We start from the raw sequence: 23922 nt of genomic DNA on the forward strand, positions 1-23922 counted from the left end.
ATATATATATATATATATATATATATATATATATATATATATATATATATATACATTACACATATATACATATATAAATAGGTACATACATGCGTATATGTATATGAATTATAAGAGAAGCTTTGTTTTTTTTTTATTCTGTTCATGTTGAGTTACTGAGGTTTTCTTTTTTTTTTTTTTTTTTTTTTTTTTTTTTTTTTTTTTTTTGTGTGTTAATTCTTCATTTAGAATGACACCAATTTTATGTAATGCCAATGTACATAAATATGTTTGGTTAATTAGTAAATATTTGATTTATTTTATTTTTTTTATTTTGGCTTTGACACCTTGTCAAATAAATCAGAAATGCAGGAGGACCACAAAAATAGTTGTACAATATAATATACTGTAATGTGCATATTATAGCTATATATTAAAAAAAAAGATCGAGGATATTTTAAAATTGTACAGTAAAAAACTAGATATGTAAATATAATTATATATGTATGTTTGTATTTATATATGTACGAACATACGTGAATGTAGAAAAGCAATACTATTTTAAAAGGGTGTATGGTAGGTAATAAGGCCTAGAGTTACATACTTTCGAAATTTGCAATGCTATCATTTTTGCCTTCTTAAGTTGCTTATTGTTATATGTAAATGCATCATAAGTAACTAAACAATGTATACCTATATTTTACAGTGGATGTTATTTTAATAAATCATTTTTTTTACAAAGTGTTAGGTGAACATATTATGAATACACGTTCATAAAAAATATTAATAAGACCAAGTTCACGTTGCAGGTTTGCGCACCATGAGAGAGAGTGATATGTACTTTATTTCTTTAAAAAAAATAAAATAAAATAGAAAAAATATTAGAAGAAATATAGGTGCATATGACTTTTTTTAATTAAGTAAAAATTTGCAATAAATTTGAAGTAAATATGCAATAAATTTGCAGTAAATATGCAATAAATATGCAATAAATATGCAGTAAATATGCAATAAATATGCAATAAATATGCAATAAATATGCAATAAATATGCAGTAAATATGCAGTAAATATGCAATAAATATGCAATAAATATGCAGTAAATATGCAGTAAATATGCAGTAAATATGCAGTAAATATGCAATAAATATGCAATAAATATGCAATAAATATGCAGTAAATATGCAATAAATTTGCTTTAATTTGCGCGATTGTTTTCCTTTTTATCTACATTTCGTTTCTTTTTTTTTTATTTTTCAAATAGAAAAAATGGGGTTATCTAAATCTGTGTTGATATTATAAAAATGAGATTCAATTATTATATGAGCGCACATCCCCCTTCATTTTTTATAAATTTCTACATAAGAAACGCTGCATACAATTTAACATCTATTAGTGGCAAATAATGCATATATATGTATGTGTCTATGAATATATGCATATGTATACATAATTGATAAATTCAGTTCGGGAGAATATTTAAAATGAGATAACAAAAAAAAAAAAAAAAAATAATAAACATTATCATTACTACTTTTACTACTGATAATTACCTGAGTCATGTTCGTTTTTTTTTTTTTTTAGAAGTTTAAAATTAATGAGTTAGCTTTTTTTTTTTTTTTTTTGTAAAATTTGCAAAGGTCCTACACTTGCGCATATTCATCGTTATGCCGCTTACTTATATGCATGGGTTAAAATAGGTTGACATAATAAAACAACTGTGCAATTGCTATTTCTGTTTTAAGTTATCAACAGTACGTATGCATATGTATATAAGTATATGTATATAAGTATATGTATATAAGTATATGTATATAAGTATATGTATAAGTATTGGGTGTATGTATGTGGGAGTATGTATTCGTTTATATATATTCGTGTGTATGCATTCGTGTGTTTGTCTTTATGCACTGATATATGTGTGGTCCCGTTTGCAACACCGGGGATGGGCATACTACGTTCGAAACTCTAATGTTGTATCATGTAAGAAAGAATAATTTATTTTTCATATATACCATGTACTCTTCTCATGTTACGTATTCTTAGGGCATTCTTATCATTTCTGTAAAAATGTTATAGACGTGCTTAAACGTATAATTGTTTAGACACATAAAAAAAAAGATTGCACATATATATGTATATCGCCCCAATTGATCTATCATTTTTTTTATTTTTCTTTCTTTTATATTATAAGCATGTTTATGCAGGAGTGCTTATAATTATTTTTAAGAATAAAATTTATTTTTATATATACTTCATAGTAAAACTATTTAACGATACTATTTAACAGTATATTTTTTTTAAAAAATAATGAAATTGTTGTGTCCTTCCTCTTAACGTTTCTTCATTTTAAATCTTTGTCTTGTCTTGTTTTAATTTTTTTTTTTTTTTTTATCATTTTTTAAATAATGCTTTTCCCTTTTATACACAACGTTTAAAATTATAAAATACCTTAACTTAATGTACCATATTCAACAGGATTTAAAAAAAATATATTCTTATAAACTCCGGGCAAACATGTTTTCCCAAAATTTTACTGCATATTTGTATATAACATATAAATATGAACATTACTGTAAATATTTATATACATATTAATGTACAAATTAATTCTATATAGTCAGGACATGTACGTTTGCTCTTTCCTTTTCTTTGCATTCGAACTTGCATTATTCATATTGTTTATATATATACATATAACGGCAATTATATTTATATACCTCCTTCCTTGTGTTTTTACAAAACTTATAAGCTTATATTAAATGTAAAAATTCGATGAATAAATCTACTAATAATTATAGGGGGGAGGGGATGGTGTTCCATATCTGTTCCCTTTAAATCTAGCAGTGTATCTTAAACAACATACGTACAAACATTAACTCATGCTGCAAATATATTTTACATGTACTATTATAGTACTATACGTACAGTAAACTTTGCTATTTAAACTTATATTTAGCTATCAGCACATATATATTGCTACGTATATATATAAATTTATAAATATATTATGCACACGTAAATTTATGTGCAGTCACTAGTACTAATCTGTACTAGTTTGTACCAGTTTGTACAAACGTTTAAGCTGATTTTTGCTAACTAGGTTTATAACAATAAATTAATCAAAAAATATCAGAGAATCATGTTTTTTCGATAATTTTATAGCATTTCAAATTCATTCACATAGACATTATTCTGATATGTATACATATATTATATATATAATATATAATATATAATATATAATATATAATATATATATATATATATATATGCTCAACTGTTTTATGTTTTTACGCTTTTTAATCATTTATTTTGCGCTTAAATATATATATATATATGAATATATTTATGTATAAATTTTTTTTGGTACAAAATATTACATGTAGATAATTTTTTTTTTTTTTTTTTTTTATATATAGATAATTTTTTATGAGAAAAAATTTGAGCAAATATGATGCCACAATGAAAAAAAAAAAAAAAAATATTGTACTTATGTATATATATACATATATAACATATATACAAAAACATTTATATTTATTTATTCATATATATTGCATGAATGATAATTTAAAAAAAAAAAATATATATATGAAAAAAATGTACATGATATGAAGTATATATGTAAGATGAAGAAAGAAAAAAAAAATTATTTTAATTGAAACCGAAGTACCAGTAGTAGTAGTAAATATGTAAAAATTTTTGATGCATAAAAGAGTAAAAACTTTACTATGCAGTAAAATTATCAGTTAATTCAAAAGTAGTAAGAAGAGAATTCCATCGCGATTGCAATCATTCCTCTTTCTTTTTTTTTCATTTTTCCATCGTTTGTCGTTCACCGTTCATCGTTCATCGTTCATCGTTCATCATTCGTCAATCATCTTTTATCATTCGTCAATCATCTTTTATCATTTGTCAATCATTTTATATCATTTGTTAACCATATTTTATCATTCGTTAATCATCTTTTACCTTTCTTCAATCATCTTTTACCATTCTTCAATCATCTTTTACCATTCTTCAATCATCTTTTACCATTCTTCAATCATCTTTCATCATTCTTCAATCATCTTTTACCATTCTTCAATCATCTTTCATCATTCTTCAATCATATTTCGATATTTATCATTCTTCCTTCACTGTTCATTATTCTTCCTTTACCATTCATCATTCTTTCATTTTCGCTCCTTTTTTTATTTTTTTTTTTGTGAACAAGTAAGCATATATCTTATTATGTATTAAGTAGGTTAATATTTATCATATTAGCTATATGTTAAGACAAAAACTTAAAATATTTATTTGTTTTTATAGTTTTTAAATTTTTTTTTATTTTATTTTATTTTTTTTTTTTGGACTTCACGCATATATACATACGTATACATATATATACATACGTATACATATATATACATACGTATACATATATGTACATACGTATAAATACATATTACTAAGTACCTGTAATATATAGCGGCGTACTTTCTTTTTACTTCCTATATGATATATTCATGTACATATGTATACGTGAACGTATGTATACATGCGCTGTACATGCCTTTACCTATTTGCCCTATGTAAAATTAGTTTATTGTTTTTATGAGCTGTTCGCGTTATTATATATCTAATACTTAATACGTATATTACATATTTATATATATATATATATATACATATATATATATTTTTGCATATATCTATGTATATATGCGTATTGGTTGTCTGTGCGTAACAAGTTAGGGGTGTTAGAATTCTACAAAAAGAACGTACAAATTTTTGTCTAAAGAAAATACGTTAAGGCATAATGTCGGCAGCTGCTGTAGGTGTGGAAAATAGATGTTTAATGAAAAACAAGAAAAGTAGAAATAATGCATGTGATTTCATAAATGTAGACATAAATTATATTATAAAAGATATATATGGTTTCAAACATGGAAGAAAAAGAACTGTTCAATTTATTAATGATGAAAATATTATAAACTCAGAAGACATAAAAAAAATAATTAAAAAAATAAAGATTAAGGATAATTCAAATAGCGAAATGGAGAAGCATGAAGCATTTCAACAGGGAGAAAAACAAAAATATTTTTTAACTCAACATCCACAGGATGGTACAAAGGACAGAGCAGATAATGGCTGCGATGGTGTAAGCAATGGTAGAAGCAATGGTAGAAGCAATGGTAGAAGCAATGGTATGAACACTAGTAGAGACAGTGGTACAGGGAGTGATATAGGCAGTGATAGCAGCGATGTTAGCGGTGATGATGGTAGCAGTGGTAACAATAACATAATTGGAAATGATAAGAGTAATTGTAGTATAAATCATAACAATAATGATGATAGTAATAGTAATGATAGCAGCAATAGGTGCATTACTAGTATTGGTAGTATCGGTAGTATCGGTAGTATTGGTAGTATCGGTAGTATTGGTAGTATTGGTAGTATCGGTAGTAGTGGAAATAGTGGAAATAGTGGCAATAGTGGCGGTAGTGGTAGTAGTGGTAGTAGTGGTAGTAGTGGCAGTAGGACTAGTGAGCGAAGCGCTGAGTACTTCCAGTGCTTCGAAAATAATAATATATTAAAAAACTCTAATTATAATAAGATAGGATGTAGTGGATCCCCTCCAGAAATACTACTTGAAAAAGAAGAGAAAACAAAAATATTGAGAAAGCAATTTGAATTATGTATAGACAATATTTTAGAAATAATATGTTCATGTAATGAAATTAATGAAGCGAAAAAAAGTATGGTACCATTACTTAGTGAATTTATACAAAATAATTTTATTTGTTTAGATGATTATGAAAAAAATCAAGATATTATTAAACTAAATATTGACACATTACAAAAAGAAAAGAAAGTATTAATAAGTGCAGTAAAGATGCAATATCAAAAAATTTTAAAATTACAAAAATTAACAGATAGTCAAAAAAATGAACTAAAAAAGAAAAGTGATGAATTAAATCAAATAAAAGCAAAAGTTCATCAGTATTTTTATGATATTAATAACCCGAATAAAAGAGTTTTTTCCATTCTCTCGCCAGATGTGTATTAATTTGGTTAGTGCATGAGGAGGGGGGGGGGAGGAAAAAAAAAAGGCAGTAAATTATGCATTCGTGTTTGTTTAGAATGAGATATACATATGTATGTGCTTTACGTGGGTTATGTATACTTATAATTATACCTTGTCCATTGGCACTTATATTATATATATGTATGAGTACAAACTTACGTGAACGTGGTAACTTGGTGGACAAGGCTCAAGGATGATGACTATACGCTGTATGATGATAGTATAATAGTATATATCAGTGGGTATATATATTATTTATATAGGAAGAAAGAAAAAAAAGAATATTGTTGAAGTTTTGGTTATGTGCAAGTAGGGTAAAATTTTAGTTGTAACTACTTTATTTGAGTGTGCTGGTTATCAAAGCAGTTTCTGCTTTAAGCAAGTGTGCACACATATATACATGCATATACGTATGCATATACGTATGCATGTGGTTATGCATCTGATTGTGCATGCTATTATGAATATGTTAATGTATTATTTTATTATGTGTATGATGAAATGTTTTTTTCCAATGCTCGCGTAGAGCAGTTATGTGCACATTTGTCATGCGAACATGTATATGTATATATGTATATGTATATATATGTATATATGCGCATGTGTGCATACATATAAACACATATATACGTACGTATGTACGTACATAATTTTTCCCAATGGGGAAGGGAAAAGGCAAACGTACGTTAATTGTTCCATAAAAGGGAAAAAAGAAAAGAGCGTTATATCTACATATAGCATATGCGTGTTATGCGCTTTCCGAATGCACAAGTAGTGGAAAAGTCCTTTTAGATTTCTTCATGTAGGTAAAATATATATTGTAATTATTATGGAGTGAAAAACAAAAGAATAAGGAGAAGACGTAAAACCGAGATTACGTGTACTTGCTTGTGGACAAATTTGTTTGTATTCTAGACCGCTAGGAGGTAGTTTACTTGCGTAACATGCACACGTATTATACCCACACACGTATATGCATGTTTACACGTATATGCATGTTTACACGTATATGCATGTTTACACGTATATGCATGTTTACACGTATATGTATGTTTACACGTATATGTATGTTTACACGTACACCTCAACATTGTCTAAAAATATATGTACATATCACATTAACACAAATGCAGTTATTTTTAATTATTAACTTAATGCCTTTTTATAAAAACATTTTTATTAATTTTTTTTTTTTTTTTTCTTTTACATATTGTAAAAACATAAAACAAAATTAAATGTAAACTACTTTTTTTTAAATATTTCACGTAAAAGCGGTAAAATAAGGAATTTTTTCTTTGAGACGAAAGGCATATTTTCGAAAAATGGCGGGAGATATGTATGTATATGCATATATATGTCTATTGTACGTATATATATGTAGGTGATAGAGCCCTTTATAAAGTGCACCTTCGAGGCTATAAATCCATTATGATCCTAGCAGTCGTTAAACGTGTTACCCATTCTTAATAATTGGCGGGTAAAAACGTTAATATTATAGCAAATTATAAGAAATTTTGACACACAGTGTGATATCCAAATGTATTTATTCATTATTCGTAGTTGTTCGTTAGTAGAACATTTTAAGTAATTGGAAACTCGGCTATTTCTTTAAAAAAAAAAAATTAAAGTAAAATTTGAAAGCAAATAAAATGGGTACACGCGTAAATAGCAAATTTATTTCGTATTAAAAATGGTGTACACCTTTTGATAATACAAAAGTGAAAAGAGGGAAAATGGCTAAAATGATAAGTAATGGAAAAAAAAAAAAAAAAAAAAAAAAAAAAAGTTAAAAAGGAGCAAATAGTGAAAAGAATAAATAAAAAAAAAAAAAAAAAACAGATCATTAATAATAAGTAATGATCTACAATGATAAGTAATGATCTATAATGATAGGTAATGATCTGTAATGATAGGTAATGATCTGTAATGATAGGTAATGATCTGTAATGATAGGTAATGATCTGTAATGATAGGTAATGATCTATAATAATCAGAAATGATGAATAATGATCAGTACTGATAAATAATCAATGATCAGATCTATGAATAAACAAAATTTAAAAGTTGGAAAAATAAGTACGAGAAACAAAGCCAATTTTTGCTTCAATTTTTTTTTTTTTCTTCCCTATAACACAGCCAAGCGAAACTTAGCTAAGAATAACTATAATCATATACAATTTAAGTATGCCCAACTAGACTTGGGGCAACAAAATTGTATACTACTTAATTATGCACGACTTCACTACGCTCAACCGAATCATATGTAACTTAGCACACCTTCTTGCACATTAGAAATGTGTTCAAATCGATTTTTCTTTTTTTCTTCTTCTTCTTCCTGTGCATCTTATAATGGGCTATATATGCCGCTGCAAATTCATGTTGTTTTTTTAATTCGTTAATATTGATCGAAAAGTTAATCAACGGGTTAAAAAAATCGGGTTCTTGCAATTTTTGGTCCTGTTCGTTAAATGCATCATTAGCATTACCATAATTGTTACTGTTACCACTATCCACGTGTGAATCATCCTTCACTCTCATATTATCATTCGTAAATTCATTAGTTGTACCGTTACCATATACCTGTCTGTTATTATTTTTTCTATTCAATATAAACTCATTCTTGTTGTTCATGGTAAGATTTCCAAGCACCTGGTTTCCATTGGTATTATTGCTCGTGCATGTAGCAGTAGTGATCCCCGAATTGTTCTTACTACTATTGTTATAACACTCATGGGTCAATTTGATATCATTATTCAGGGTAGAACGAGCCCCATTTAATGTGAACCCGCTATGAAACGACGTTCCCCCCCCTCCCTCTTCATATGTATTACTGTTATTCTTTTGATTTTTGACAATAGTGTCAATTACATTTTTAATATTCGTATTAATAATTAACTCATCCGCGTTAACAAATTTTGAACAACTTGGGCATTTCATAATATGTGTCTTCTGATCTGCACTCGTGTAATATGCTGAATAATCATTTTTTCTTTTTTTGTTATATTTAAATAAACAAGGTTTACAGTAGGTTTCTCCACAGCAGTGTAGAGTTATGGGAGAGGTGTACAATCGTTTACATAATAGACATTTATAAATACTCGATATATTTTCTTTCTCCTTTTTGTTACTACTACCATTACGCTTACGGTTACGTTTACTAATACTACTACTATGACTATCAATACTATCATTACTATCATTGCCATCATCATTGCCTTCATTATCATTATTACCACCACTGCTGTTAGCATTTACACCTAAGTAGATATTAATCTTATCATCAACACTTCTATACAAGTATGCACTACCACTCACATCCTCGACATCCTTCATAATTCCATAACTACCATCTTTTAATATATATATCTGATCATATTTATATATATCTTCTGCTTTTATTTTTGTTAAAAAATTTGTAGGTATACCTGTCGGTACTTTTATTTTTTTATTATTATTAAAAGTACTCATAGTACAGTTTTTAATACTATGTCCTTTTTTACCACACATATGACAAATATAATCAGGTGAAACATATTTATTCAAATTTTCTAAGCTAGTATTATTATATGCTGTATTTTTTGTCTTGTAGTACTTGTTCAACTCGGTATTGTTGTACTTCGGATAGCCTAAGCCTCCGTTTGACAAACCACTACCTACAGAAGCAATTGAAATGGAAGGAGTCGTAGTAGTACCAGCCGCAGTAAAACTACAAGAAGCAGTAGAAGCAGTCGTAGTAGCGGTGGTAGTAACCGCGGTGGTAAGATCCCCATTAATGGGATTAAAACCCCTATGAGGCGTAGAAGATGTTGACATTTTGATAAATTTATTTTGATAAATTTTTTGATTGTTTTTATCTTTTTTGTAATAATTCATTCTGTATTTATTCGTATCCGTATTATAGATGTTATTTCTTTCCATTGCTTCTTGTATTTTCATATATTCATCATCGTTTTGATTTTCTTTTATTATATTATTATTCCTATTGTACACATTCCACGGCTTATTATTACTTCCACTAATACCAGTAACACCACTAACACCACTAACACCACTAATACCACTAACACCAGTAATACCACTAACACTAGTAATACCAGTAATACCAGTAACTCCACTAATACTGCTAATACAGCCACTATTAGGGGGATGCATCTGTGGCCTATTCATTTTTACAGCTCTGTCATTCATATCATTATTATTTGTCCTTTCCTGCACACTTTTATAAACAGAATTAGGGTAACTACCACCGTGATGATTGCCATGATGACCACTATAATGACTACTGTAACCATTGATCTTATTCGTATTACTACTGAAATTACTACTGAAATTACTACTGAAATTACTACTGTGGTTATTACCACTGTTACTGAGGTACGGTTCACTCTGCTCTTTGCTTGATAGGGAACCTTCTTCCTGCTCAGCTACACATTTATTCTTCTCTAAGTAGATTCTATTACTTTTTTGTAATAGGTCCTTCACAACACCTATACTACTTCTTTGTACTTCTAGAAGCATACCATTTTGAATACTTTCATGTTCACTCAAAACTCTGTTATTATGATATAAAAGGATGTCCAAACTATTTTGTAACTCTAAATTTATGACTTCTAAAATTTTCTTTTTAATAGTGCCATAACTGCAAGGTAAGGATATCCTTAAAATGTTTGTGCCTCCCTTGCTCCCCTTAAAATTCCAGTATATAAACGTGTCGATCATGTTTACGTTCGCTCTGTTGTACTTTTCGTTGTTCTTCTCCGTTTGTACTTCTCCGTTTGTACTTCTCCGTTTGTATTAATCTGTTCTATTGCTCCGTTCTATTGCTCCGTTCTACTGCTCCGTTCTACTGCTCCGTTCTACTGTTCCGTTCTACTACTCCGTTCTACTACTCCGTTCTACTGTTCCGTTCTACTACTCCGTTCTACTGCTCCGTTTTATTTTACTTTTTTAATGCATCTCCAAACAGCTAATCAGGCAAAAGGAAAAACTACTACGCTGCCGCTTTATGCTGCTATGTATTGGAGTTAATGTTATATTTATGCCTGAGAAATTTTCATCTGTGTGTGTATTATGAAAATGAAAAAAGTTTTCACCCAGTGGAAGAGGAGTGGTATATAATATATAAACGTGCAGTTGTTAATACACATTTAAATAGATATATATACAACCCATGAACACGTACGTGCGCACACAGAGGTACAAATATAGTAGGCATGTATATTTCCCCTTGAGTTAAAAAAAAATAATAATAATAAAATATCAATAAAATATCAATAAAATAGTAATAAAATAGTAATAAAATAGTAACAAAATAGTAACAAAATAGTAACAAAATAGTAACAAAATAGTAACAAAATAGTAACAAAATAGTAACAAGATAGTAACAAGATAGTAATAAAATAATAAAAAAAAAATAAAATGTAATAATAAAAAATGCTACATTAAAAAGGGCAATTTTAAAAAAGCATGTCTTAAAATAAATTGTTCTTTTTTTTCCTTTTGAAATGTAAAATGAATGTCGTTTTTTTTTTTTTTTTTTTTTTTTTGCAAAACATGCTTATAACCTGTATGTATATATATATATATATATATATATACATATACAAGCGAACAAGAGAAGCCCTTACATTATTATATATATAGCACTATAACTTATTTACTCTTCTATAACGTGTGATACATATATATATATATAAGTCCTAAACAAATTGCTGATTAACGTTACGGTATGCTAATTTATTTTAATTTTACTCTTTTTATGGTTGTCTTAAATATTTTATAATTGCGTATTATTCCTACAATTTTTTTTTTTTTTTTTCCTTTTTTTTCTTTCGTTTTTCTTTCTTTTTTTTTTCCCCCCCCCAAATTTTTCCCTTTCCTTTTTTTCTATTAAACAACTCTGTGTGCTTAATTGGTTAAAAACGAAAAAGCAAAAATTCGGATTTTCACTGAATATTCCTAAACACCCAATTATTTATTTATTCGCTTATACGGCAAGAATATGTTTTTTGTAAGAAAAAAAAGCTTATGCACATATTTAGCAAAAAACGAAAAAAGATTATACACACATAGATATATATATATATATATATGTATATATATGTATGTATATATATATGTACATATATGTATGTATATATATATGTACATATATTTACTTATATGTATAAGTATATATTATATTTATATATATATGTATATATTATACAAGTATACATATATACAAAAATACACACATAATTTATAAATATACACTAACTACACTACACAAAATATATAACCATCAAATTATTGAAACAAACAAAACATAAAATCAACAAAAGTAACTCTTAAAAAGCTTCAAATTAAAAAATAATAAATATTTTCTTGTTCTTCAATTTTATTTTATTTTTTTTTTATTTTTTTTTTTTTTTATATGGAGATAATGTATATATTCTACCCTCTTCGAAATTTTTCTTTTCTTTTTTTTTTTTCTTTCTCACTGCAATTTTTGTATTAAACGTGATTCTAAATATGGAAGCAAAACAATTTCTGGTTATGAAGGGAAGGGTCCTTGCTTTGGCTTAGAAAACGAGTAAATGTACATAAGTATAAATACATACAAAAGCATATATACATTCATACATATGTACGCATATCAGACTAACTAGTCATACTTTGTCAATATTTTCAAAAAAATCGTTTCAGCTTAAACTATGTTGTGTAATTCAATATTTGTAATGTTTGCTATTCTTAATGTACTTATATAGTACAGTCATAATTACATATAAGCAATAAGCTTATGAATGAGTAGTAATATTCTACGCCTATAAAAGAAGGAGAAAAAAAAAATACAATAAAATAATAAAAATAAGGAGAGAACAATGAGCAAACGGTAAAATAGCAATATTGCATATTGAGTTTTCCCACTCCTACCCCCAAAATACAAAATTTTTAATAACAAAATTTAAAAAAAAATATATATATATTATAACACAAGGAATATATAAATATTAATAAACATCCGCATTTGCATTACACACTTATGTGTACTTTAGGAGGAGTATATGTTCTGATAATCACTTAGATATAAGTAATAAAATATACGTTTACATAACATACTACATATAAGCGTATAAATTATATATACATATATATATATATAAATATATATGCGTAATAAATTATATATATACACATAACATATTATTTATGTACATGTTATATATATATATATATATATATATGTAATAATGACAAAACCTACTTTATTGTTCGCTAGGAAAGGTTCTCCCATTCATATCATAAGAAGGAAAAGAAAATAAAAATATGGCTTCTGCTTGTTATTTTTGTAGCCTCAAAAACTGTATTTAACTTAATTTTTTCCTATACATACATATACGTATATATATATATATATATATATATTTACATATGTTATATATGCGAAGGACTGGTCTTAAATTCTTATATTAATTACAAAATCGTTTAAATTTAAATATTACTATATTCATTAATACACAAAAAAAAAAAAAAAATTAAATAAAAATTGTTTTAAGCTAAAATGTAAAAAAAAATAATAACATAAATACATAAATAAATAATTAAACAGATAAATGAATGAATAAATGAACAAATAATTAAACAGATAAATGAATGAATAAATGAATAAATAATTAAACAGTTAAATGAATGAATAAATAATTAAACAGATAAATGAATGAATAAATGTATAAATGTATAAATGCATAAATGTATAAATGTATAAATGAATAAACAATTAAATAAATAAATGATTGGTTAAACGAAATATAGTGCTTGTATGTTAAAGATGACGAAGCTTGAAAAATAAAAGCATGGAAAAACGCTATTCCATTTAAAAAAAAAAAAAAAGAAATCTTCTCTTTTATTATAAAAATGCAAAGGTGAAACGGTATATATATAATATATATATATATATATATATATATATGTATATATTTATTTTTATACTGTTATGTATACGAGTTCGATCTGTAAGGAATTACATCAGCAGTTTTGCATATATATAAAAAAAACTACTATTAAGTAATATATATTATATAAAAATATGTATAAATATATATGCATTAGTATAATCTAAGTCCTAGCAAAAGTGCCTTTAATTTAACAAAGAGATTACATTTGCAATTTCGTTGAAGTTTTTTTTTTTTTTTTAATAACAATTTTGAAATAAAATTAAAAAAATACAAAAAAAGAAAAAAGGAGACATGCGAAATTTAACGTTATTAATAAATTGATTTTAGCAAAAAGCTTCCCCTATTTTATTTTTTTTAAAGGCTTTTTTTTATATTATATTTAAAAGAAAGTTTACTGTGAAAAATGAACATATTATGACCTGTTCAGGCAAAAGAAATAAAAAAGATAAAAAAAAAGAACAAATTTGAACAAAATGGGAACAATAAATTAAATACATGATATATATACATGAATATGTACATGTGTTTAATTTTTATTCGTTTACCATTTAATAAAAGAAATATGCACGAAGGAAGAAAAAAAGAACAGTACTTGAACATTTCACAGAAAAGAAATAATTTTTATCCATAAGCTAATTATGCGTACATCATATATTATACACGTATGTGCAATATTTGTGAGGGAATTATTGTTCAATAAAAATGAAAATATTGGTTTTTTTCATTCGCGTATTAAAGGAAAGAAGTTTATTAACAATAAAATAATTTTGGGACATTTTCTGTCTAGTTTGTTTTATATTTTTCCAAGTATATCATGTATATTGTTAAAAAATGTTTTCACATTCCGCAATATATTTCTTGTTACCCACTTTTAAGTAGAACCTATTTTCGTTCCTGCGTCTATGGCTTATGTGAACACGTGAAAAATTGTGCGATGGGCGTACATATACATATATATATATGTTAATGTTAGTATATAATATGTACATTTATATAGGTGTTTATTACTTACCAATAATTGTAATGTAAGGAAGCCCACCTTTCGTATGTTCGCCATAAGGATGCAGCTCCTTTTTAGCTAACAGTTTATAAGGCATTATAAATATTTCTTAACATGAAAAAGGTTAGAAAAAATAATTAATATATTTCACTAATGGTTACTCTAAATTACAATATAAAACGTTGGTATAGCAATTGAACGAATTGAAGTATACGTCAGAGGAATAGTTCTAATAAATATTTTATTATTTTTTTTTTTTTTTGATTTGTGTGTGCCAAGGTCGGAAAAAGCATACATGTATAGCACATGTTTAATGTAATTCTGTTCTGTGCTTTCTTTCAATCTACGTTTTTAATAGAAAATAAATAAACGAATAAATAAACGTGCAAGTTGTAAATAACAAACTGTGAAATGTGAATATAAAATTTACACACATTCCCACATCGCTTTTAACTCGTGCAATTATCAACTACAAATATTCTTCCATAAAAGAAGCATTATAAGAGTAAAGTTACCTTTTGAAGAAAAAAATAAAACAAAATGAATATATTTCTTTTCTTATAATGCGAATTAAATCGCACCGGTAAGTTTCTGTATTAACGAAACATAAAATAATGAACTTTTCATATATTTTTTACATGATCTGTACATGTAAAATAATAAGCGTTCATAATTTTGGTATTTTTCCAAAAAAAAAAAAAAAAAAAAAAATTAAGAAATTTATTAAGGGACTTGTGAGCCACAAAATATTAATATTAAGTGTACATTCACACAATGTTAATGCATATATGTTTTAATTTTAACCTTTTTCGAAGATTCTTGTTATAATTTCATTCTTGCCATTACTTTTCTCTTAATTTTTCCCATTATTTATCCTGTTATTTTTAGCTTTTGCTTTTTATTTTTTTCTCTTTTTTTCGTTTTTTGAATTAGAGTCGGAAATACTGCATTTGTTTTAAGCGCAGATTTACGTCATATCCTTGCGGGCATATATAAGGACATAATTCTTAAAAATATTTAATTAATTAAAAAAAAAAAAAAAAAAAATGGATACAGCGGTAAAAGCTTTTGCTGAATTATGTTCTTGCACATTTCGTTCTTTATGTACATGGATATGTGTATACGACAGTTATGTGATACCACATGTGTAGCTTCTTTTCTTTTAAAACGCATAAATGCAAACGTAGTGAGAGAGTGTTACGAATTTCCTGTTCAAAATTTTTGCAATTTTTGCAATTTTTGCAATTTTTAGAAAATTCATTTGGAAATAAATGCAGGGAAATGTATTTATGATGGAAATACTGTAAAGCCTGATAAAAGAAAGGGGAAGTTGGTCCTTTATAAAGTAAAAGAAAAAAAAAAAATACGAATTTGTAGAACACAGATTTGTGGAATGTTGTGTAAACTATTGACGTGTAAAATGTTGATTTGTTATATACCGATTTATAAAAAGTATAGTGCTCATTTCTATATGCATAGTGAAATGTTTTATTACAAATCTACTCTGTTTTGTGTATACTTATATATATATCATTAAATGCATGTCCTATACACACACACACATGTAACTCTGGGGCATTCCAAAATTGAAAATATAGATATGTGATAATCTTTACAATTTCCAGTGGATTAACAGAGAAAATAATAAAGTGGAGGTAAAAAAGGGGAAAAAGAAAAAAAAAAAAAAAAAAAAAAATATTTGGTATAGATAATTTTACATGAACAGTCTGAATAACATTTTTATTAAATAAAGATTTTGTACCTTTATTTCATGTGTCTAATTGTACATAGGATAATTTGATATTAACAAAAAGTATATCGTTAGAGAAAGTAGAACAGTGCAAAACAGGGAGGGTATATATACTTAGAAACAAATTAAGAGGTTAGCGAAACAATATAACAATTTTAATGCGTATGCAAAAAAAAAAAAAAAAAAAAACTTAACTACTTTTATGTGCAAAAGGGAATGCTTTTTTTTCACTACATATTCATCCTGTTTATTTTGTTCATTGTGTTCATCCCGTTTCCCACAAAAAAAAAAAAAAAAAAAAAAAGGAAAATTATCAATTTTCCTACAGTTTGGTTATCCCTCTAATTTTGTGGGTTAATCATGTATACATGATGTATCCACTGCTTAAGTATGTACATGACCATTATTTTTTTTTTCTTTTTGTTTGTTTTAATCAATCTTCCTGTTCATCATATTCCATAGGGGAGATCTCTTTTTACTGGATGCAAGATTACGACGACTCTAAGGATGAAGTAATTTGACATTTTTTTTTATTTACTGTCCATAATTTTACATTAAAAAAAAAAAAAAAAAAAAAAATACATTTTACTTTTAGGCATTTGTGAAGAAGTTTAACTCTATTATAGCAAACGATTTGGCAAAGGGTACGAAACGTTATTGTTAATTTGTTTTACGAAGTGTTGTATGTTAAAAAATGTACATAAAAATTAAGCATTTACATGTATATGTATATTATATATATATGTATATTATATATATATGTATATTATATATATATGTATATTAGTATATTATATATATATATATGTATATGTATATGTATATTATATATATATGTATATGCTATTTTTTTTTTTTTTTTTTGCGTTAAATTTTCTTGCATATACTTAATTAGACGTTGGAAATAAAAGAAGGTATAACTCAAGTGATTATGCATCTGAACTGACAGACTTAATATTTTCTCAAAATAGAAATATACAGAATGTAGACTCAAAAAAAGGTGAAGAACAGGAAAAGACAATAATATGTGCATATGTCGAATTACATTTTTTCCATTTTAAACATAGGTAACATTTTTATGATTGTTTATTTTTATGAATAACGTAGAGAGAAATTTCTTTTTTTTTTTTTTTTTTTAATTATCACAGCAGTTTCTTTCAAGGATTTATTTGTAAGTGAGTATTTTTCCAAGTTGCTGGAAATACCCGAGGCCTTCGAAGAATTAAAGAAGTTAGTAATATATTGAAGGAATCCCATTTGTATGCACACGATAATATGCAGCATTGTTCCGTTTACCCTATATTGAAATAGCGCTTTGTTATTTTGTCATATATTTTGTCATATATTCTGTCATATATTTATTTGTCTGTTTATTTATTTGTCATTTATTTATTTGTCTGTTAATTTATTTGTCTGTTTATTTATTTTTCCGTTTATTTATTTATTTTTTTTTTTTTTTGGAAAAAACTTGTATACCATGTACAGGCACATGCCGGAAGGATACCAAAACAAGTACGACATTGTAGACTTGATAAATAGTAGGGCATTAACCCCAAACTTGAGGTCCCTTGATATGTCCTTACCATCTCATCTGAACTTTATTTTGATATCGTTAAGTAAGTACATTATTTCGTAGCTACGCTTGTGTTCCCAAGCGAATGCATTTGTCCAAACACACTCATGTGTACATTTAATATTCTTAACCTTTTCCCTTCCTGCATGCTCAGATTTACCCCCGCACGAAGGCCAAATAAATGATCGTAAGCTATCTTGCTAATTAATAAAATATATTCAAAAAAGTTTTATTATTCTTTTATGCTGATTTTTTTTTTCTTTTTTTGTGTATTGATCACTTTTTGTGTTGATCATTTTTTGTGTTGATCATTTTTTGTGTTGAGCATTTTTTGTGTTGATCATTTTTTGTGTTGAGCATTTTGTGTATTGAGCATTTTTTGTATTCATCATTTTTTTATATTTATTATTTTTCTCATTTTTTTTTTTTTCTTTTTGTTAATATTTGTACATTTTTGTAGCTATGGAATATATAGTTGAGTGTTTAGAAAATAAATACAAGAATGAAGAAAATAATTAGCTTGCATACGTATGTGCATTTTTATGTACATACGACCAATGTCCACTTGTACATAAAAAGTGTTAACATATGCGCATGCTTGTACATTTCAAAAATTCAAAATTAAAAACAAAATATCAGAATTTTTACAAGTCTTAAAGGAAAAATGAAAAAGTGAAAAACGAAATGATGAAAAAGGAAAATGAAAAAAGAAATGAAAGAAAAAAAAATTAAGTAAAATTATTTAGGGATACTTATCATCATACATGATAGAAGGTGGTTTTTAAAAAAATCTAAAAAGGCAAATATATGTATTCTTAGAAATTAAGATGTACATATATATACATAATACGCATATATATAATATCATTTGGATAATAAATGAGAAACGAGACCAATAAAGTATAGAAGGGAAGAGAATATAATGCCCTTAGTTGCGTTCCCCTCTTCGAAATCTTTCTACAAGGATTGAAAAAGGAAGCACATATATATATATATACATATATATGTTTGTGTATATGTACATATATATGTTTGTGTATATATACATATATATGTTTGTATATATATACATATATGTATGTGTATGTATAAACATATACGTATGTGTATGTATAAACATATATGTATGTGTATGTATAAACATATATGTATGTGTATGTATATATATTTGCATATGCATACACTGCGCAAGCTATAGCCTGTTAACGGTTCAGCGGACGACGTATCACACGAATAAGCACTAAAAACATGATCATGAGCAAATTTTCTTTTTCTTAAAACAATTTTTAAATATATATTCATATATACATATGTATAAGCGTATGAACTTATATATTCTTACATCTGCGGTATTTTTTTCAAGAACAGTAGTTGTATACCACCTTGACCAATCGAAACGACGACACAATTCTTTTTTCGGTACCTTCAATTCAACATCTTCTGTACTAGTCTCAACAACATTGTATAGTAATTTATAAAACAAATCATTTTTATCGCAATTCTTATCGTACATCTGCTCATCATCCAACTCATGGATATTTGTTATGTGGCTGTACGCGTCTTCCTCCCTCCACGAGTAGTTATTTGCGATTTTTACCTTTCCTGTGCATAAAAAAAATAAAAAATAGCGGTATATAGATTAGTTCACACGTGGTGAGTATCTCTCCTTCATGCACGCATGCAAGGAGTTTATGCGTGCGTATGTATGTGTGTGTATGTGTGTGTGTGTATGTGTGTGTGTGTATGTATGTGTGTATATGTATGTATGTGTGTGTATGTGTGCGTATGTATGTATGTGTGTGTATGTATGTATGTGTGTGTATGTGTGCGTATGTATGTATGTGTGTGTATGTATGTGTATGTATGTGTGTATATGTATGCATATGTATGTATGTATGTGTATGTATGTGTATGTATGCATATGTATGCGCATAAATGTTGGCACGCGCAGTGAGTGCAAAACCTTACCATCAACTAGGCGAGCACAGAAGAGGACAGCGTCATCGAAGTTCTTAATGCACTTGATGTTGTTTTCAAAAACGTACTCACAGAATGTGGACACATACAATTCAGTATCTTCATCAATAAAATAAACATCTATTAGTAGTATTGCATTCATAACTAAGGGTACAAGGACTTTAAGAGAATGTATTCTTTCAAAAGGAGTGTAATGAGAAAAAATGGGAAGGAATGAAAGAAAATTCGTGCTTTCTGGACTAAACCTATATATTAATTCCATACAGAAATTTAGACCAATATATAGACAAATTAATATTCTATATTTCTCATTATCTTTTCCATATGTATATAAGAAACCAAATATAAATGAAATAGCAAATTGAAAAATAGCTATAATAATAATTTCTATATAAAAAAAATTTGTAATTTCGCTACCACCAAAATCACCAAATCTATCATACAAATATTTTTTTTTTTCATTTGATAATATTTCATATGCTTCTCTAATTTTATTAAAACGTTCAAATGCATCTTGGCTTTTATTTTTATCAGGATGATATATTCTAGATAGTTTTCTAAAAGATTGTTGTATATCTGTTCTTGAAGCATTTGCATTTAAAGTTAGAATTTCATAGAGATTTTGATTTGGTTTCCTTAATTCATATAAACCTACACAAAATAGTATTAGCAATGCTATATATACTCCATATTCCCTCTTTCCTTTATTCCACGATCTGTTTGGGCTTATTAGCCACTTGGTAAGTGGCGCGATGATAATCATGTGCACTATTATCTCCTCCATTTGGTTTTCTGCTATCCTTTATAATGAATGTTTACTTCCTCTTTTCGGCTCACTTTGTACTCACTTTGCACTCACTTTGTACTCGCTTTGCACTAACTTTGTACTCGCTTTGCACTAACTTTGTACTCGCTTTGCACTAACTTTGTACTCGCTTTGCACTCACTTTGTACTCGCTTTGCACTCACTTTGTACTCGCTTTGCACTCACTTTGCACTCACTTTGCACTCACTTTGTACTCGCTTTGCACTAACTTTGTACTCGCTTTGCACTAACTTTGTACTCGCTTTGCACTACTTTGTACTCGCTTTGCACTACTTTGTACTCGCTTTGCACTCACTTTGTACTCGCTTTGCACTCACTTTGTACTCGCTTTGCACTCACTTTGTACTCGCTTTGCACTCACTTTGTACTCACTTTGCAATCACTTTGCAATCACCTTGTACTCACTCTGAACTCTCCTTTGTGCTCACTTATGGACTCACCTTTTACTCTCTTATGGACTCTCTTTTGTACTCTTTTTTGCTTCTTTATTTCCTCTTTATTTCCTCTTTATTACCCCTTTATTGCCTCCTTATTATCTCCCTATTACCTTTTTTCCTTTGCCCTTTCTTATTTTTTTTTTTTTTTTTTCTTCGTATATTGTTTAATTACTGGACACTTAAAAAATTATATTTCAAAAAAAAAAAAAAATAAAATAATAATAAATTGCTGTAACGAAAAAAGCCGCTTAAATCTGAATAAGCACAACTATACCAAATGTGTGTGCGTAACTAGGTAAATAAAATTGGCATAATATAACGAAGCTAAATTCGCTAAATTTTTGCCAATATGCATACACATACACACAACAAAATATAACATAACTTACAGCTTACAAATTAAACACACCACACACACACACACACACACGCATACACACGCATACACACATGCAAATACAAAAACAAATGCAATGGTATATGCGTAAAACTTCTTCAAGAACTGCAATTTATTATGTTAAATGACTCTCTACATTTTCGATCATTTTACACAATTTGTGTGTGTACATATGATATAGGGAACATAAAATAATAGTCCATGTGTACATGGAACATCTAAGTAGCTCCTGTGCCAGTTATACTACTATACAACACACGTACTAACTAGCTGCATGCATACATATGTGCAAACATATGTTCATACGTGTAAACACACACTCATATGTGTAAACACACACTCATACGTGTAAACATACGCTCATACGTGTAAACAAATGCTCACACGCTCAAGTGTTCATGCACACGTCGAAACAAATGTTAATGCCTATGTACATTCACGTACGCATGTGCCATCGAAAGGTTAATTCAAAATTCGAACAAAAAAAAAAAAAAAAAAAAAAAACACATAAAATGGAACATGAACAGGTAAGGAAAATAACAATAATTAATTTAAAAAAAAAGAGCACCAAATTTAGCCTAAAATAGGAGCGCCAAATTTACAATTTGCAAAATAAACAAATATTATAAAAATTCAAAATTTAATTTTTCTTATGTACTATTAAAATCTTTAATTCATCTAAAATTTAAAAAAAAATGTATACATATACATATACATATACATATACATATACATATACATATACATATACATATACATATACATATACATATACATATACATATACATATACATATATATATATATATATACATGTACATATATAAAACTTTTACTTTATTTATGGAAAACTTTTTCAATGGTACTATGTCATTTTGCAATCTTACAAAAACCTATAAAAAAAAACGAACATTACCCAAGTATTAACTCCATAAACACCAAACGATTATTCTTAGGGGAATATCAATATAAAAAAAAAAAAAAAAGTTAAAAAAAAAGTTAAAAAAAAAGTTAAAAAAAGTCGTTAAAAATAAGTCGTTAAAAATAAGTCGTTAAAAATAAGTCGTTAAAAATAAGTCGTTTAAAAATGTCGTTAAAAAAAGTCGTTAAAAAAAAGTTATATAAAATAAGCAAAATGTTTGTATACTTGCAAAATCATTTTCCTCTTCCCAAAATGGGGGCAAAATGGAATAAAACGCAAAACTGAATTGAATTAATTGGATATATGTACGTATATATATATATATATAAATATTTTGTACGTATATATATATATATATATTTTGTACGTATGTATATATATATATATATATATTTTGTACGTATATATATACTCACATACGTATATGTACATTCGCTTGTATACATATATATATATACATATATATGTATATGTGTATGTGTATACTTATGTACAATTCTTAAAAAAAAATTTACGCGAAAGACTGATCAAATAAAAAACAATAATGTACAATGAAACATAGCAAGCTGACGAGAAAATAAATGCAAAAAGGAATTAACAAAAGTAAAAAGAAAAAAAATTCCGTTTCGCCTTATTCTTAAGAGATAATTCACTTTTATTGTTTTCATATAAACGAAATTAAAATTAAAATTTTTTCTAAGTGCAACCTTTATTCGCTTATGCATATATACATACACACATACATACGTACTAGTGTATATATATATATATATATATATAATTGGTGAATGTACGTACATATATATATGCACATGTACATATATTTATGTGCTACTTATGACAATTTTGCATTTTTTTCAAAATCACGTTAATTAAAAGATTTTTTGTGCTCCTTTATTTTGTTCCTCTATTTTGTTCCTCTATTTTGCTGCTCTATTTTGCTGCTCTATTTTGCTGCTCTATTTTGCTGCTCTGTTTTTTCGAAATAAAAAAACAAAAATACAGTCACATGGGCATCCACATATATGTACCCATAGAACATATGTTTATGC

General features: G+C 26.9%; 4 protein-coding genes across 4 annotated transcripts; 2 read left to right on the forward strand and 2 right to left on the reverse strand.

Annotated features, from left to right (window-relative positions):
* Nucleotides 1–4782: 4782 nt before the first annotated feature.
* PmUG01_13044200 (conserved Plasmodium protein, unknown function) lies at nt 4783–6033 on the forward strand (the record flags this gene model as incomplete). Its single annotated transcript, XM_029007437.1, has 1 exon — nt 4783–6033. One exon carries the CDS (start codon nt 4783–4785, stop codon nt 6031–6033), a length of 1251 nt encoding a protein of 416 aa, XP_028863827.1.
* A 2286-nt stretch (nt 6034–8319) lies between these two features.
* On the reverse strand, nt 8320–10770 carry PmUG01_13044300 (conserved Plasmodium protein, unknown function; the record flags this gene model as incomplete). Its single annotated transcript, XM_029007438.1, has 1 exon — nt 8320–10770. One exon carries the CDS (start codon nt 10768–10770, stop codon nt 8320–8322), a length of 2451 nt encoding a protein of 816 aa, XP_028863828.1.
* Nucleotides 10771–16034: 5264 nt separating this feature from the next.
* Nucleotides 16035–18830, forward strand: PmUG01_13044400 (26S proteasome regulatory subunit RPN13, putative; the record flags this gene model as incomplete). The annotated part of the gene is made up of 11 exons (XM_029007439.1): nt 16035–16046; nt 16241–16333; nt 16587–16643; nt 16780–16870; nt 17201–17250; nt 17334–17382; nt 17634–17738; nt 17887–17968; nt 18224–18354; nt 18466–18498; nt 18772–18830. The coding sequence occupies 11 exons, from the start codon at nt 16035–16037 to the stop codon at nt 18828–18830; spliced, it is 762 nt and encodes a 253-aa protein (XP_028863829.1).
* A 345-nt stretch (nt 18831–19175) lies between these two features.
* PmUG01_13044500 (DnaJ protein, putative) lies at nt 19176–21072 on the reverse strand (the record flags this gene model as incomplete). Its single annotated transcript, XM_029007440.1, has 3 exons — nt 19176–19268; nt 19654–19913; nt 20280–21072. 3 exons carry the CDS (start codon nt 21070–21072, stop codon nt 19176–19178), a joined length of 1146 nt encoding a protein of 381 aa, XP_028863830.1.
* Nucleotides 21073–23922: the final 2850 nt, after the last annotated feature.

The sequence above is a fragment of the Plasmodium malariae genome, assembly GCF_900090045.1.
Source record: "Plasmodium malariae genome assembly, chromosome: 13".
Taxonomy (NCBI): domain Eukaryota; phylum Apicomplexa; class Aconoidasida; order Haemosporida; family Plasmodiidae; genus Plasmodium; species Plasmodium malariae.